This window comes from Lontra canadensis, unplaced genomic scaffold (genome assembly GCF_010015895.1).
Source record: "Lontra canadensis isolate GAN:19392208 unplaced genomic scaffold, GSC_riverotter_1.0 scaffold205, whole genome shotgun sequence".
NCBI lineage: Eukaryota > Metazoa > Chordata > Mammalia > Carnivora > Mustelidae > Lontra > Lontra canadensis.
The window spans coordinates 676,570-694,558 of NW_022631199.1; the positions used below are offsets into that span (position 1 = coordinate 676,570).

General features: G+C 39.6%; 2 protein-coding genes across 2 annotated transcripts in view; both read right to left on the reverse strand.

Moving 5' to 3' along the window:
- The window catches only part of LOC116861727 (butyrophilin subfamily 1 member A1-like), a 16,939-nt gene extending 5,598 nt beyond the window's left edge, over positions 1 to 11,341 (reverse strand). The window contains exon 1 of the mRNA XM_032848498.1: positions 11,254 to 11,341. Within this exon, the coding sequence (XP_032704389.1) occupies positions 11,254 to 11,341 (88 nt within the window). The remainder of the gene's footprint in view (positions 1 to 11,253) is intronic.
- Positions 11,342 to 16,781: 5,440 nt separating this feature from the next.
- On the reverse strand, positions 16,782 to 17,717 carry LOC116861723 (olfactory receptor 2L3-like). The gene has a single exon (XM_032848496.1). It carries the CDS (start codon positions 17,715 to 17,717, stop codon positions 16,782 to 16,784), a length of 936 nt encoding a protein of 311 aa, XP_032704387.1.
- Positions 17,718 to 17,989: the final 272 nt, after the last annotated feature.

A 17,989-nucleotide genomic window follows, 5' to 3' on the forward strand; every position in this document is an offset into this window, starting at 1 on the left:
AAGAAATGTGCAGAGGAGGTAAATCCAGAGAGACAGATAGCAGATTTGTGGAGTTCAGGCAGTGGGGATGAGGGAAATGGAAGGTAACTGTGTCGTGGTTGGGGTTTCATTTGACAGGAGACAAAGGTGGTGGTTGTGTCACTGAGTCATTCACTTTTATGTGGTTGAATTTATATCCGTGAATTTCGCCCCAGTTGGAAAAAAAGAAAAAAAAAAAAGGAAAGTTGAAGAAAAAGAACAAGGGACTAAAAAATCAATATAGGAAACCAACAGCAGAAAACAGTGAAGAAAACAAAAGTAGAAATAAATAAGAGAAAAAAGGACATTGGCAGAAGAATAAAGGGAACTTGTTTCATCTGGTCCCTTGAATTTAGCTGGTTAACTGTCAAACCCTTCTGAAATCAGGCTGAGATGTAAGAAAATATATCTGGAAATCTAGAAGTAGAAAAGTCACTGCTTTTTCAAGGTAGGAGGTGCAGAACCTTGAATCTTCAGGGAGATATTGACAGAAAAATGAAGTGGAGAGGGAGCTTCCATAAGCTTGTTACTAGAAAGGGACATTACACCAGAGCCCAAAATTAGAACCCTTAGAAATCTGGTCCAGTCAGAGATCTCTGTGCCTGAAAGGGGCTCAGGGGTTGAAAAGGGAGAATTCTAGTTGGGTCAGTGTATTCTCAGGATCTCAGTAAACACAAAATAAACTGGGGTGCCTGAACCAATAGAGTGTCCAAGCAGCGGAGTGGGGAAGCTGGTTATGGTCAGTGAGGGACAAAGAGGTCAAGGAGGGAACTCTCCACTCAGGTTGCCATGAACTGAGAACTGCCCTGGTAGGGAGACCCTTCCATGCCTGAACAGCCTGAAAAGGACTGGAACATGGGGCTGTTTACCATCCCCTGGAAGGGCTGAAGTGGCTGCACCCACAACCGGGCACCATCTCATAGTGTGGTGGCAGCCGCAGAGAGGATAGTAAGGCAGCACCCAGCCATGGCTCAGGAACAGGGGAGCAGAGTATGGTACAAGTGCTTGTGGTCCCAGGGCACACAAAGGACAGTGATGGTTGTGGGTCCCTTGGACTCCCCCTGGGAGGATTACTCTGTGCACACAGTTGGAGAATTTTCACTTTGGCACATACAAAAGTGAAAACTGTTTGTTCTGGAGCACTTAATGAAGAGCGGGGGACCATGATCATTCCATTCTGGGCCAAAAGGCTGGGAATACCATTTTTATTCTGATCCTCTAAAGAGGTGAGGAAAGCCTCCAGGGAGAAAAAGCCACACAGAGTACAAGCCTACACTGAGCTCAGAACCAGGGCAAAGGGCTGTGCAACTCCGCGGAGGCAAAGACACCTGAGAAGCAGCACAGCAGGCCCCTAGCCCAGAAAAAAGACTGAAGGAAGAGGTGGACAATAATATATGGATCCCACAAGAGTGTAAATCTCCAGCACCAGGGGAGAATAGTATATTCAGCTCCAGGTGTTTTCTCATGATTCTTTTCTCTTTCAGTGTAATGTTTTCCATTTCTTTTCTTTTTCTTTACCTCTTTTTCCATTTCAACTAGATTCTTTTTTAAATTTTATTTTATTTTTCAGTGTTCCAAGATTCATTGTTTATGCACCGCACCCAAGGTTCCATGTGATATGTGCCCTCCTTAGTATCTACCACCAGGCTCACCCTACCTTCCAACCCCCCTCCCCTCCAAGACACTCAGTTTGTTTATCAAAGTCCACAGTCTCTTATGGTTTGTCTACCCCTCCAATTTCCCCCAATTCACTTTTCCTAGATTCTTTTCTGAATAAAAGATTCTATCTATCATCTATCATCTATCTATCATCTATCTATCTATATCTGTCAGGGTGAGAGCACAAGCAGAGGGAGAGGCCAGTGGAGGGAGAGAAATTCTCCTGATGGAGCAAGAAGCCCAATGGAGGAGTATATCCAAGGACCATGGGATCATTACCAGAGTTGAAGGCTGAAGCTTAAGTGACTGGGCCACCCAGGTGTCCTGGTTTCAGCTAGATTTTTGTTTACCTAGCTATGTTTTCAAGTTGCTTTTTCGCTTTTATTTTTTACATCTACATTTTATAGATATATGCTTTGTTTTTTCACCCTATTCAATTTATTTTCTCCCTTTATGTTTTGTGTTCTTTGACATTTTTGGAGGCAGTGTCTTCTAACACCAGACCAAAATTCAATCAGGAATAAGTGGATCACACCACTTTGTCCACCCTGTGAGATCATATTCTCCCTCCCCTTTCTCCCATTTTTTTGTTTAGCTTGATTTGATTGGGTTGGTTTGCTTTTCTGTTGTGGTATCCAACTGCTTTGGATTTGTCTTGGGTGTATTTCTCTTGGGTTGTGGTTGATATTTTGGACTCTGCTCACTGCTCACTGCTCATCTACCTTCCTTTAGGAAAAATGACTAGAAGGAGGAATTCATAACAAAAGAAAGAACCAGAGACAATATTCTCTGCCACAGTGCTAATCCATATGGATATAAGTAAGATGTCAGAGATGGGATTCAGGAAAGCAATTATAAAGTTAACAGCTAGGCTTGAAAAAAACACAAATGACAATACAGAATCTCTAAAGTCAGAAGTGAAATCTAATCAGGCTGAACTAAAAAATTCTATGAATGAGATGCAGTCTAAACTGGATGCTCTAAAAGCCAGGGTAAATGGGACAGAAGAGAGGAGAAATGATCCAGAGAACAGGCTGATGGAAGGGAAGGAAATTGAGGAAAAGAGAGAAAGACAATAATCCATGAAGAAAGGTTTCAAAAGAACCTTTCTTTTGAAAAAAATTTTGAAATATTCTTTTCAAAAAATAATTTAATGATACATTGAAAAGAACCAATGTCAACATCATTGGGATCCAAGAGTGGGTAGAGAGGGAGAGGAGACTGTAATGTGTATTTGAGCATAACAAGCTGTTGCTAGAACTTCCCTAATCCGGGGAAAGAAACAAGCATATATGTCCAAGAGGCAGAGGGGATACATCCAAAATCAATAAAAATAGATCAACACCCTGACAAAAATAGTGAAGCTTACAAAAAAAAAATAGTGAAGCTTACAAATTGTAGAGCCAAGAAAGCTCTCCTGAGAGCAGTTAGGGAGAGGAGATTCCTTATGTATGGAGAGAAGAACATTAGAACATCACACCTATCCACAGAAACATGGCAGGCCAGAAATAGGTGGCAAGGTATATTCAGGGTACTAAATAAGAAGAAAATGCAGCCATATAAAGAATACTTTATCCAGCAAGGCTGTCATTGAGAATGGAAGGAGAGATAAAGAGCTTCCAAGACAGACAGAAACTGAAAGAGTATGTGACCACCAAGTCAGCCCTGCAAGAAACATTAAGGGGGATTCTGTAAGTGAAGAGAAACCCCAAGAGTAATGAAAATAGACCGAAAGTAATGGACAATCTACAGAAACAGGGAAATTACAGGCAATACAAGGGCACTAAATTCATATCTTTCAATAATTACTCAGAATGTAAATGAGCTGAATGTTCCAGTAAAGAGACACAGAGTATCAGATTGGATAAAAATGCAAGGCCCACGCAGTTTGAAACTAAAGACAACTCCAGACTGAAAGTGCAGGAATGGAGAACAGTTTACCATGCTAATGGACCTTAAATGAGAGCTGCAAAGCAATCCTTATATCAGACACATTAATTTTTTTCTTTTTTATTATGTTAAATTAGCCAACATATAATAAATCCTTAGTTTTTGATGTAGTGTTCAATGATTCATCAGACAAATTAGATTTTAAGCCAAAAACTGTAGTAAGAGATATAGAGGGACACTATATCATTCTTAAAGGGTATATCCAACAAAAAGATCTAACAATTGTAAATATATATGCCCTCAAGGAGGAGCAGCCAATTAGATAAGCCAATCAATATACAAAGTAAAGAGACATTGTATTAATAATACTTTAATAAGAGGAGACGTCAACACTCCACTCACATCAATGGACAGATCATCCCAGCAGAAAATAACTAAGGAACAATAACAATAACAAGCTTTGAATGACACATTGGACCAGATCTACTTCACAGAGATATACAGCACATTCCATCCTAAAACAACAGAATACTCATTCTTTTTGAATACACATGGAAATTTCTCCATAATGGATCACACACTGGGTCACACATCAGTTTTCAATAGTACCAAAAGTTTGAGATTATTCCATGTGTGTTTTCAGAACACAATGCTTTGAAACTGAAACTCAATCACAAGAATAAATTTAGTAGGAGCTGAAGCAGCTAGAGGTTAAAGAGCATCCTGCTAAAGAACAAATGGGTCAAAAAAGAAATTAAAGAACTTAAAAATATCATTGATTTGAGTTTCCCTGATGGCTAATGATGATGAACATTTTTTCATGTGTCTGTTAGACATTTGTATGTCTTCTTTGCAGAAGTGTCTGTTCATGTCTTCTGCCCATTTTTTGATGTGATTATCTGCTTTTTGGGTGTTGAGTTTGAGGAGTTCTGTATAGATCTTGGATATCAGCCCTTTGTCTGTAGTGTCACTTCTGAATATCTTCTCCCATTCCGTGGGTTGCCTCTTTGTTTTGCTGATTGTTTCCTTTGCTGTGCAGAAGCTTTTGATCTTGATGAAGTCCCAAACATTCATTTTTGTTTTTGTTTCCTTTGCCTTTGGAGACATACCTTGAAAGAAGTTGCTGTGGCTGATATCAAAGAGGTTACTGCTTATGTTCTCCTCTAGGATTCTGATGGATTCCTGTTTCACGTTGAGGTCTTTTATCCATTTTGAGTTTATTTTTGTGTATGGTATAAGAGAATATTCGAGTTTCATTCTTCTACATATAGCTGTCCAATTTCCCCAGCACCATTTATTGAAGAGACTGTCTTTTTTCCACTGGATATATTTTCCTGCTTTGTTGAAGATGATTTGACCATAGAGTTGAGGGTCCATATCTGGGCTCTCTATTCTTTCCATTGGTCTATGTGTCTGGTTTTGTGTCAGTACTATGCTGTCTTGTTGATCACAGCATTGTAATAAAACTTGAAATAACGCAACATGATGACCCCAGTTTTGTTTTTCTTTTTCAACATTCCCTTGGCGATTTGGGGTCTTCTCTGGTTCCACAGAAATTTTAGGATGGTTTGTTCTAGCACTTTGAAAAATGCCAATGGTATTTTGATCGGGGTGGTGTTGAACGTATAGATTGCTCTGGGCAGCACAGACATTTAAACAATATTTATTCTCTGATTCATGAGCATGGAGTGTTTTTCCATTTTATGTGTCTTCTTCAATTTTTTTCCATGAGTGTTCTGTAGTTCCTAGAGTATAGATCCTTTATCTCTTTCGTTAGATTTATTCCAAGATATTTTAGGATTTTTGGTGGCATTGTAAATGGTATTAATTCTCTAATTTTTCTTTCTACAGTTTCATTGTTAGTGTATAAGAAAGCATCTGACTTCTGTGCATTGATTTTGTATCCTGCCACAGTACTGAATTGCTATATGAGTTTTATTAATTTGGGGATGGAATCTTTTGGGTTTTCCATATAAAGTATCATGTCATCTGCTAAGAGAGAGAATTTAACTTCTTCTTTGTCAATTTGAATGGCTTTTATTTATAACATAAAAAACATACCTTCCATCAGTTTCTTCACAGTTAGACCAAAGAATAAAACCTCTGACTTAATTAGATCTTACAGTTTGCCTTAAGTATTCCAAAACTCAACCATGGTCAACTTTGTAATTAGTCTTGGCTGATACTGTGAAAAAGGGTAAACCTGGAGCAGTGTTTCCAAATCTGAAAGGCAGGCAGGAAGACACTATTGTTTCCTTTTGTTGTCTGATTGCTGTTGCTAGGACTTCTAATACTATGTTGAACAAGAATAGAGACTGTGGACATCCTTGTTGTGTTCCTCATCTTAAGGGAAAGGCTCTCAACTCTTTTCCATTAGGAATGATATTTGCTATGGATTTTTCATGGATGGATTTTATGAAATTGAGGAATGTTCCCTCTATGCCTGTACTCTTCAGATTTTTAATCAGGAGTGGATGCTGTATTTTGTCAAATGCTTTTTCTGCATCAATTGAGAGATCAATGTGGTTCTTCTCTCTTTTCTTATTGATTTGTTTTATCACATTGATTGATTTGCGAATGTTGAACCACCCTTGCATCCCAGGGATAAATCCCACCTGGTCGTGGTGAATAAACTTTTTTTTTTTTTTTGTGAATAAACTTTTTAATGTATTGTTGGATCCTGTTAGCTAATATACTGTTGAGAATCTTGGAATCCATGTTCATCAGGGATATTTTTCTGTAATTCTTTTTGATAGGGTCATTGTCTTGTTTGGGGATCAAGGTAATGCTGGCGTCATGGAAAGATTCTGGACGTTTTCCTTTTGTTCTGTGATTTGAAACAGCTTCAGGAGAATAGGCATTATTTCTTCTCTGAATGTTTGGTAGAATTCCCCCAGGAATCCATCAGGTCCTGGAGTCTAGATTTTTGAGGTTTTGGATTACTGCTTCAATTTCTTTGCTGGTTACTGGTCTATTCAGGTTGTCAATTTCTTTCTTTTTAAGTCTTGGAAGTTTATAGGTTTCCAGGAATGCATCAATTTCTTCTAGTTTGCTTAACTTTTTGGTATATAGCCAAATATATTGATAATAATTTCTAATGATTGTCTCTATTTCCTTGATGTTAGTTATAATCTCCCCCTTTTATTCATAATTTTATTAATTTGGGTCCTTTCTCTTTTCTTTTGGATTAGTCTGGCCAGTGGTTTATCGATCTTAATTCTTTCAAAAAACCAGCTTCTGGACAAGGGGAGATGGAGAGGAGAAGGGAGTTGAGGGAAATTGGAAGGGGAGGTGAACCATGAGAGACTATGGACTTTGAAAAATAATCTGAGGGTTTTGAAGGGGCGGGGGGTGGGAGGTTGGGGGATCCAGGTCGTGGGTATTGGAGAGGGCACGGATTGCATGGAGCACTGGGTGTGGTGCAAAAATAATGAATACTGTTACGCTGAAAAAATAAAAAAATTTAAAAAAACCAGCTTCTAGTTTCTTTGCCATGTTCTAGTGTATTTATGGTTTCTAATTCACTGATCTCTGCTCTAATCGTAATTATTTCCCTTCTCCTGTGTGGGTTAGGCTCAATTTGCTGTTGCTTCTCCAGTTCTTTAAGGTGTAAAGGGAGTTGGAGTATTCGGGATTTTTCAATTTTTTTTCTTTTTGAGTGAGGCTTGTATTGTTATTTATTTCCCCCTTAGTACTGCCTTTGACATATCCCATAGGTATTGGACTGATATGTATTCATTCTCATTGGTTTCCATAAATTGTTTAAATTATTCTTTGACTTGCTGGTTGACTCAAACATTCTAAAGCAGGGTGGTCTTTAGCTTCCAAGTGTTTGAATTTGTTCCAAAACTTTTCTTTTGATTGAGTTCCAGTTTCAAAGCATTGTGGTCTGAGAATATGTCAGGAATAATCCCAGTATTTCAGTATCTGTTGAGCCCTTATTTGTGACCCAGTATGTATTCTATTCTGGAGAAATTTCCATGTGCACTCGAGAAGAATGAGTATTCTGTTGTTTTAGGGTGAAATGTTCTGTATAATGTATGAGGTCCATCTGGTCCACTGTGTCATTTAATGTTCCCGTTTCTTTTTTGATTTTGTGCTTAGATGATCTGTCTATTGCTGTTAATGGACTGTGAGGTCCCCTACAATTAATATATTATTTTTTTTCATTTTTTAAATTTATTTCTTTTCAGCATAAGAGAATTAATTGTTTATGTACCACACCCAGTGCTCCATGCAACACGTGCCCTCCATAATACCCACCAACTGACTCCCCCAGTATCTTAACCCCACCCCTTTAAAACCCTTGGATTGTTTTTCAGAGTCCATAGTCTCTCATGGTTCATCTTCCCTTTCAATTTCCCTCAACAACCTTCTCCTCTCCATTTCCTTATGTCCTCCATGTTACTTGTTATGCTCCACAAATAAGTGAAACCATATGATAATTGACTCTCTGCTTGACTTATTTCACTCAGCATAATCTCTTCCAGTCCCATCCGTGTTGATACAAAAGTTGGGTATACATCCTTTTTGATGGAGGCATAATACTCCATAGTGTATATGGACCACATCTTCCTTAACCATTCTTTCATTGAAGGGCATCTTGGTTCTTTTCACAGTTTGGCGACCGTGGCCATTGCTGCTATAAACATTGGGGTACAGATGGCTCTTCTTTTCACTACATTTGTATCTTTGGGGTAAATACCCAGTAGTGCAATTGCAGGGTCATAGGAAGCTCTATTTTTAATTTCTTGAGGAATCTCCACACTGTTCTCCAAAGTGGCTGCACCAACTTGCATTCCCACCAACAGTGTAAGAGCATTCCCCTTTCTCCACATCCCCTCCAACACACGTTGTTTCCTGTCTTGCTAATTTTGGCCATTCTAACTGGTGTAAGGTGGTATCTCAATGTGGTTTTAATTTGAATCTCCCTGATGGCTAGTGATGATGAACATTTTTTCCTATGTCTGATAGTCATTTGTATGTCTTCATTGGAGAAGTGTCTGCTCAGGTCTTTTGCTCATTTTTTTTTTTTTTGACACGATTATCTGTTTTGTGTGTATTGAGTTTGAGACGTTCTTTATAGATCCTGGATATCAATCTTTTGTCTGTACTGTCATTTGCAAAAATCTTCTCCCATTCTGTGGGTTGCCTCTTTGTTTTGTTGACTGTTTCCTTTGCTGTGCAGAAGCTTTTGATCTTGATGAAGTCCCAAAAGTTCATTTTCGCTTTTGTTTCCTTTGCCTTTGGAGACATACCTTGAAAGAAGTTGCTGTGGCTGATATCAAAGAGGTTACTGCCTATGTTCTCCTCTAGGATTCTGATGGATTCCTGTTTCACGTTGAGGTCTTTTATCCATTTTGAGTTTATCATTGTGTACGGTGAAAGACAATGGTCGAGTTTCATTCTTCTACAAATAGCTGTCCAGTTTTCCCAGCACCATTTATTGAAGAGACTGTCTTTTTTCCACTGTATATTTTTCCCAGCTTTGTCGGAGATTATTTGATCATGGAGTTGAGGGTCCATATCTGAGCTCTGTACTCTGTTCCACTGGTCTATGTGTCTGTTTTTATACCAGTACCATGCTGTCTTGGTGATCACAGCTTTGGAGTAAAGCTTGAAATCAGGTGATGTGATACCCCAGTTTTGTTTTTCTTTTTCAACATTTCCTTAGCAATTCGGGGTCTCTTCTGATTCCATACAAATTTTAGGATTGTTTCCTCCAGCTCTTTGAAAAATGCTGGTGGAATTTTGATCAGAATGGCATTAAAAGTATAGATTGCTTTAGGAAGTACAGACAGTTTAACAATGTTTATTCTTCTGATCCAAGAGCATGGAACGGTCTTCCATTATTTTTTTTTTTGCATTTCTTTTTTTTTTTATTTTCAGCATAACAATATTCATTGTTTTTGCACCACACCCAGTGCTCCATGCAATCCATGCCCTCTCTAATTCCCACCACCTGGTTCCCCCAACCTCCCACCCCCCACCGCTTCAAACCCCTCAGATTGTTTTTCAGAGTCCATAGTCTCTCATGGTTCACCTCCCCTTCCAATTTCCCCCAACTCCCTTCTCCTCTCTAACTCCCCTTGTCCTCCATGCTATTTGTTATGCTCCACAAATAAGTGAAACCATATGATAATTGACTCTCTCTGCTTGACTTATTTCACTTAGCATAATCTCTTCCAGCCCCGTCCATGTTGATACAAAAGTTGGGTATTCATTCTTTCTGATGGAGGCATAATACTCCATAGTGTATATGGACCACATCTTCCTTATCCATTCGTCCGTGGAAGGGCATCTTGGTTTTTTTCCACAGTTTGGCGACCGTGGCCATTGCTGCTATAAACATTGGGGTGCAGATGGCCCTTCTTTTCACTACATTTGTATCTTTGGGGTAAATACCCAGTAGTGCAATTGCAGGGTCATAGGGAAGTGATGATGAACATTTTTTCATGTGTCTGATAGCCATTTGTATGTCTTCCCTCAATAGCAATTTTAAGCTTCTCTTTTCTACTTAACAGTTCTTTCCACCTAGTACATCAGAATCCAATCCATCTGGATGCTCCAGAGATCTCTCCTCTTTCAACCCTTTCTTCTGTTTCTAGGGTTCCAGGAGGAGCAAGTGAAGTTGGCATTTCTATCATCTGGTAAAGACTAAAATGCATTCATTTTCTGTATTACCAAGACCCATAAACAAACTCCAAATACCACCAACTATTTGCCACTTTATCCTTTTTATTTTTATTTTTTTTTATTATTCTTTTTTGAGTTAAGAGTATGAACTTGAAAATAGCTGCAGATGCCCCATAGCACTTATTTATGCTAAGAATTGAAACTGGAGCTTCTCCCCAGCACTTTCTATAACAGCTCCAACCAGAAGACAGTGGCAAACCTAGTGGAGACCAAACAAACCTGAAGTGTGAGTTCTGGGCATGGAAGTGTCCCTATTTCCTGTAGTTACCAGGCTGCGTGCATCTGGTTATGACAGGCAGTATTCTCAATAGTAACAATGACCAGACTTTTCTTTTATTCTATTTCCACCTGAGGTCATAAACAGAGTCAGAATATCTGGAAGTGTATAAAGGTATAGGTAAGAGAAAACACATTCCATGAACTTTAATCAATGACTAGAGTCTGTAAAAGGCAGAAGATAACCCCCAGAAGAGTTCTTCCATCCCTAGAAAATGCTCACACCCATCAGGCAGGTAACTGTGGTGCTGGCCCAGGTATACCCAGGTCCTCTGGCTTCCTGTCCTGCCCATCTCCCCAGAGGACAGGAAGGGAGGCTTCAGCTAGTGCACCCCTGGTACAGTTACTGGTGTGGGGGACAAACTGGTTAATCCCCCACAGATACTTGGAATATTCTCCACCCCTTGAGCACTTTCTCTGTTCGGATCTGGGCACCTGTCAGAAGTTGGGGGTCTGGACCAGAGAGGAAGTGGTTGTGAGGTGATTAAGTGCTCCTGGGTGTCTCTGCAGAATCCCTGTCCTGGAACACTAGATATTTTTCCCTGTGGGGGTAAGTGGGCAGAAGGGGGATACATGTCATAATAGGAAACAACAGCCAAATGCCCACCACCAGTCTGGCATTCTGAGGGTCATTCAGTACCTCTAGTTGTCAACCCATAACCTCCACCCAGCCCCAGGGATGACTGGTTTCCTCTCACTCAGGACATGCCCTACCTGAGGGGGTGACAAGTTCGGCATCACAGGCATGGGAAACCCAGTGCACCTCCAGGTTGAAGAGAGAAGGAATGGGTGCTGACCCCATCCCCACCATCCCTTGGCCTGGAGGGCCCACTAGGGCTAGGTGCCAGCTCTCTGTCCAATAGTTCCTGGCAATCCATGGCACCAGCCTTGGGCTCTCACTCCAGCCCACACTTACCTCCTCAGCTACATTGTCCTCACACCACCCAAGCCCATCCAGGCCACAGGTGTAGCTCTGCAGAAACTGGGCAGGGCAGCTCAGAGGCCCAGTCTAGGGAGCCATTGGTCCTAATACCAGCTGGAGGGGCTCAGGATGCCTGTATGGTGGGTTATCAGGAACCACTCCAACTGCCCCAAGGCTCATGCTCCTGTGACTCCTGCTGCTCTCCTCCAGCCTCAGAGCTCTTGCTCAGCTGGGCCTACTGTACTGCTTGCCAGTGGGGTTGTTGGGCTTGCATGTGGAAGGGAGGTGGCTGTAGCTCTCTATTCAAGTGCATCTCTCTCCTTATTTTTGCCCTGGGAATAAACTCCAGGAGTCCTGCCTGCTTCCTGCCAGACCCCTCCCCACTCACACAATGCTGTCCAAGGTGAAGGGTCACCTTCCAGCTGCACTTCTTTCTCTGCATTCCTTTCTGTCCTGCTTCCCCTTCTAGTTCTGCAACTGCCCCTGTGGTGTCCTTTCCTGGTTCTTGACTTTGCTACTTGCACATCCTTGAGGACCAGTTCAAAATAAAGAAAAGTAAAAGTAAATAAAGAAAAGTACATACGATGCATACTCTTTCCCAGCTGGGAGAACCCACATATACTGACCTGTTCTACCTGCTGGAGATTGAGTGGGAAGACGAAGTCACTAAACTCCTGCCCTCATAGAATTTCTAGTCTTCCTGTTTCATTTTAGACTTTCAGAAAGCTTTGTCCCAGGTTACAGACCCACATATGAAGTCCCTTAGTGATTTACAGTTAAAAGTATCTGTTAATTGAAGACCGTGTTTTATGAACTTTCTGTTGAATTTACTTTCATGGAGGTGCCTTATGTGTAAATCAAATCTGCATTATCCAAGAAATGAATCAGTTTTGTTTATCAGGTTAGACTGGTTCTTTGTTAGAAGCATAATTTGGTTTTGTTTTCAGAGAAACAGATAGAAAACACTTTGCTGAAGCAGTTTTTCAGTTAGGAGCTGTGATCACAGAAATATCTAAAACCAATATACACAACCTCCGTCAGTCACACACATCACTGTGTTAGGAACAGTGATATGTGGCAACAAGGAAAAGAAAGCAAATCATGAGACATCCACACACAGAACATTTAAACACGTGGAAGCAAGTGGTACACTTAGTTTAATCTCATTTTCACATGTTTATGCTCAAGATTTTATAGCCTTGTGGTGTGTTTCTGTGACAGCAGCACACCTCAGGGGGCCATTTGACATTCTTGCTCGCTGAAGGTATGAAATTTGAGTGGGACCCAGTGGGTGGTTGAGGACTCCCCTCTCTGTACTCCCCTGAGCACAGAGAGCATTTCTGGTGAAGGAAAAGTGCTTCAGTTACTGCCCTGTTACTTCAGTCCTGCCCACTGGTGCCGTTCATGAAAACGTCTCAGTCTCAGGGATCTAAACTTGAATGTGTTCACAGCACAGAAAGAGTGAAGGGCATTTCTGGTTTCACCAGGTCCCTTTAAAAATCATTATTAATAGGATTCTAACTCAAATAATTCTGGATTGAAAGCCAAGTAGAGTGAATTTATAACCCTTTGTCTCCCCCCTTTAAAAAAAAGAATTATTATAAAAACATGGTTATTGAATATATTTGATTTAAATTTATGAATACAGAAACAACTGTTTTCCAGGGCTAAGTTTAAATACGGGAATGGTGTACCAATAAAACAGGTAGCCAGTCCAGGAAACCTCATCCTGGATTACTTGAGTGGACTTCTATGGATGCCTAATGTTGATAAAAACATATGATAATATGCAAAGAAGCTAGAACCCCTTTATTTTAATTTAATTTAAAAATTTTCAGTGTTCCAAAATTCGTTGTTTATACACCACACCCAGTGCCCTCCATAATACACACCAGGCTCACCCCCCACAAAACCCTCCGCAGTTTGTCTCTCAATGTCCACAGTCTCTCATGGCTTGTCTCCCCCCTCTGATTATCCCCAACTCAATTCTCCTCTCCATCTCCCAATGTCCTCCGTGTTATTTCTTATGCTCCATAAGTAAGTGAAGCCATACGATAAATGACCCTTGCTCTGCTTGACTTATTTCACTCAGCATAATCTCCTCCAGTCCCATCCATGTTGATACAAAAGTTAGGTATTCATCCTTTCTGATGGAGGCATAAAATTCCACTGTATATATGGACCATATCTTTATCTATTCATCCCTTGAAGGGCATCTTGGCTGTTCCGCAGTTTGGTGACTGTGGCCATTGCTATTATGAACATTGGGGTACAGATGACCCTTCTTTTCACTACATCTGTATCTTTGGCGTAAATACCCAGTAGTGCAGTTACAGGGTCATAGGGAAGCTCCATTTTTAATTTCTTAAAGAATTTCCACACTGTTTTTCCAAAATGGCTGTACCATCTTGCATTCCCACCAACAGTGTAAGAGGGTTCCCCTTTCTCCACATCCTCTCCAACACAAAGTGTTTACTGTTTTGGTGATTTTGCCCATTCTAACTGGTGTAAGGTGGTATCTCAATGTGGTTTTGATTTGCATCTCCCTGATGGCTAGTGATGATGAACATTTCTTCATGTGTCCATTAGCCATTTGTATGTCTTCATTGGAGAAGTGTTTGTTCATATCTTCTGCCCATTTTTTTGACATGGTTATCTGTTTTGTGTGTGTTGAATTTGAGGAATTCTTTATAGATCTTGGATATCAGCCTTTTGTCTGTAGTGTGATTTGCGACTATCTTTTCCCATTCCGTGGGTTGCCACTTTGTTTTGTTGACTGTTTCCTTTGCTGTGCAGAAGCTTTTAATCTTGATGAAGTCCCAAAAGTTCATTTTCACTTTTGTTTCCTTTGCCTTTGGAGACATGTCTTGAAAGAAGTTCCTGTGGCTGATGTCAAATAATCTTCAAGAAAGCAGGAAAAGTATACAGTGAAAAAAGACAGTCTTTTCAACAAATGGTGCTGGGAAATTTGGACAGCTATGTGTAGAAGAGTGAAACTCAACCATTCTCTTACACCATACACAAAGATAAACTTGAAATGGATGATAGACCTCAACATGAGGGAGGAATCTATCAAAATCTCAGAGGAGAACATAGGCTGACATCCATTTTAAACGATACTGTTTTATTATTATTATTATATATGGGACTATAAACATCTGTACACTTTTTTATTGTTTTATTTTTCTTTAGAGGAGTGGAGGGAGGGGCAAAGGGAAAGGGAGAAATCATCTTTTTAAAAGGAAATTTTATTTTTTTAAAATTTCTTTTCAGTGTTCCAGAATTCATTGTTTATGTACCACACCCAGTGCTCCTTGCAATACATGCCCTCCTAATACTCTCCACAAGGCTCACCCAACCTCCCACCCCCAACCTCTCCAAAACCCTCAGACTGTTTTTCAGAGTCCATAGTCTCTTATGGTTCATCTCCCCCTCCAATTTCCCCTAACCCTTTTCTCCTCTAAATAGGGAGAAATCAAATTAAACAGGTTCCACACCAGTCTCAAAACCAGGATTGGGGGTCAATATAAAATCATCTGAGCCAAAATCAAGAGTCAGATTCTTAATCCACTGACCCAGCAAGGGACCCCAAGAATTGGTACACTTATTAAAAAGTGTTGGAAAATGTTGTACTAAATCACTTTTATGTGAATGGATGAAAATAACAATGAAATAGCCACATTAGTGAGTATCATAGCGTTACCAATGGTACATTAGGAACAATGGGCTTTAGAACACTGATGGTTACTAAGCATTTTCTATTTATAATTCGGTTGAATCTGACAAGCTCGAAGCAGCAAAGTTATGTTGTGCAGACAAGTAAGGATGGGTATGGTTAGGAGCCACTGGTGGCATAAAGAACAGAGAAGAACCCCTTTCAGAAGTTCATCATAACATAACAGAGCCACCACAGTTCTGTAACATGTCTGTCTACTGTGGGTGGAAATGAAATCTCACAAAACCTTAGCTAAAATGGAGATTGGCTTGAAACTAGGAATTCTCCACTTTCAAATACGCTAAATTTATTTGTTTCTTTATGGTTCAGTGTTTTGCATTTTATGTTTATATGTTATATATGTGTATATGTGTTATATTTATGGATATATATGTTAATTTTTGTAAGGAGAATTAAGTTAAATTACTTTATTAGTTAATCAATAGCAGCGTTGGTCATTCATACAGATAAAAAAATAACAAAACTCCAAAATGTTTCTAGGCATTTACACTGAGAACCATTTTCAACAATTAAACACAATGTGAATTATGCTACCTATTTCAGTGTCATTGAAGAGAGGTAATTTGACAGCATTTTATACTTGTTACACAAATTTTCCATTGCACATAATATAGATCATTTGTCACCACTTAACTGTTTTTTAAGATTTTATTTTAATTCCAATTAGATAAAATACAGTGTGATATAAGTTTCAGGTGTATAATGTGGCTATTCAACATCTGGTGCTCATCACAAGTGTACTCCTTAATCCCCATTCCCTGTTTAACCCATGTCCCACACCTTCCCCTCTGGTGACCATAAGCTTGTTCTCTAGAGTTCTGGGTCTTTTTATTTGTTTACCTTTCTCTTTTCCCCCTTCACTCCTTTGTTTCTTGAATTTACATGTGAGTGAAATCATATGATATTTGTCTTTCTCAGACTGACTTATTTTGTTTAGCATAATACCCTTTACCTTCATTCATGTCATTGGAATGGCAAGAATTCATCCTGTTTTTATATCCATATATCTCTACATAGATTTATATTATGATATATATACCTTCTTTACCCTTTCATCTCTTGATGGGCATCTGGGCCCTTTCCATATATTAAAAAAAAGATTTTATTTATTTATTTGACAGAGGGATAGATCCCAAGTAGGCAGAGAGGCAGGAAGAGAGAGAGAGGGGAAGAAAGCTCCTTACTGAGCAGAGAGAATGATGTGGGGCTCAATCCCAGGACCCTGAGATCAGGACCTGAGCCAAAAGGAGAAGCTTATCCCACTGAGCCACCCAGGAGTCCCTCTTTATATATTTTGGCTATTGTGTTCCTATTTACTGTATTGTTAGATACTTATATTATTGAGTATAACTGTGTCCTTTAGACTTCAACCTGCAGTTAATAAATTATTTGTAACAAAAAAAGAAATAAAAAGAAAAATTACCACAAAAATAGAATGATTGGGAATATACAATTATTTCGTCAAATGTCTATTATTTTAATTTTCTAGATTAATGTAATCCCTTTCTTTAATCCTGGAATGGCATTCTTAAGGAATGAAATTAATGTATTCCTAAGCAATAGAGAACAAGTGAGAACTTTGTTTCATTTTACAGACCAGAACCTCAGAATCACTCTTTTCAGGGCCCCCATCACCTCCTTATTTCTAAGGCTGTAGATGATGGGGTTGAGCATGGGGGTCAGGATGGTGTAGAAGACAGCCAGGCCCTTGTCCTCTGTGGGAGATCGAAAGGATCTTGGGCGTAGATAAGTGTAAACAAAGGGTGCATAGTAGAAAGTCACCACAGTGAGGTGGGTGCTACAGGTCATATAGGCCTTCTTCCTTCCTTCTGTTGACCACATGTGACAGATAGCAAGGAGGATCCGGCCATAAGAACATGCAATGCTGATGAATGGAAACACAAGGAAAAGAGTGATGCTCAAAAACACTGTGTACTCATAGACCCAGGTGTCCATGCAGGCCAGAGTCAACATGGCTGCAAGATCACAGAAGAAATGGTTGATGGTCCTGGATTGACAGTAAGGTATATTGAGGACATATGCAGTGTGGGCAGAGGAGTTGATGGAGCCCATGATCCAAGATCCTGTTATCATCAACACACACAGTCTTTTGCTCATACGAATGGGATAATGGAGAGGAAAGCAAATTGCCACATAACGATCATAGGCCATAGAGGCCAATATTAATCCTTCAGCACCAGCTAAAGCAATGAAGAAGAAGCTCTGAACTGCACATCCGATGAAAAAAATAGACTTGTTCCCAGAGAGATAATCAGAAGTCGTCTTGGGAACAATGTTGGAGATGAAGTTCAGGTCCATGAGGGAGAGCTGACTAAGTAGAAAATACATGGGTGTGTGGAGATGGGTGTCCAGGAGGATGAGGATGATCATGGACAGGTTGGCAAACAGAGCCATTAGGAAAATGAGAAAATTGAAAATGAAAAAATACAGGCCAATTCTTGATGGTGGGAATAACCCCAATAAAAGGAAATCAGTAGATGTTTGGTTAATATTTTCCATGCATTATGAATGTAGTTTTCCTTAAAAAGAGACACATATTAAGTACAGAAAAATAATCTCTTTTTAATTTATTATTTTAGTTCCACTGTGATTTACTGAGGACACAATTAAGCTCTTAAAATACTTAACACATATTTTGAAAAAAAAATTTCACATCATAGATAAAATCTTGATGACACATACATCTGTCTCCAAAATATTTCATGGAAATGTGTAAATTTGTAAGAATAATACATTTCTGTGACTTAATTAAGAAAGACATATTTTATTTT

Coding starts and splice junctions, on each gene's coding strand:
- LOC116861723 (XM_032848496.1), bottom strand. CDS start 17,717: ATGGAAAATATTAACCAAACATCTACTGATTTCCTTTTATTGGGGTTA.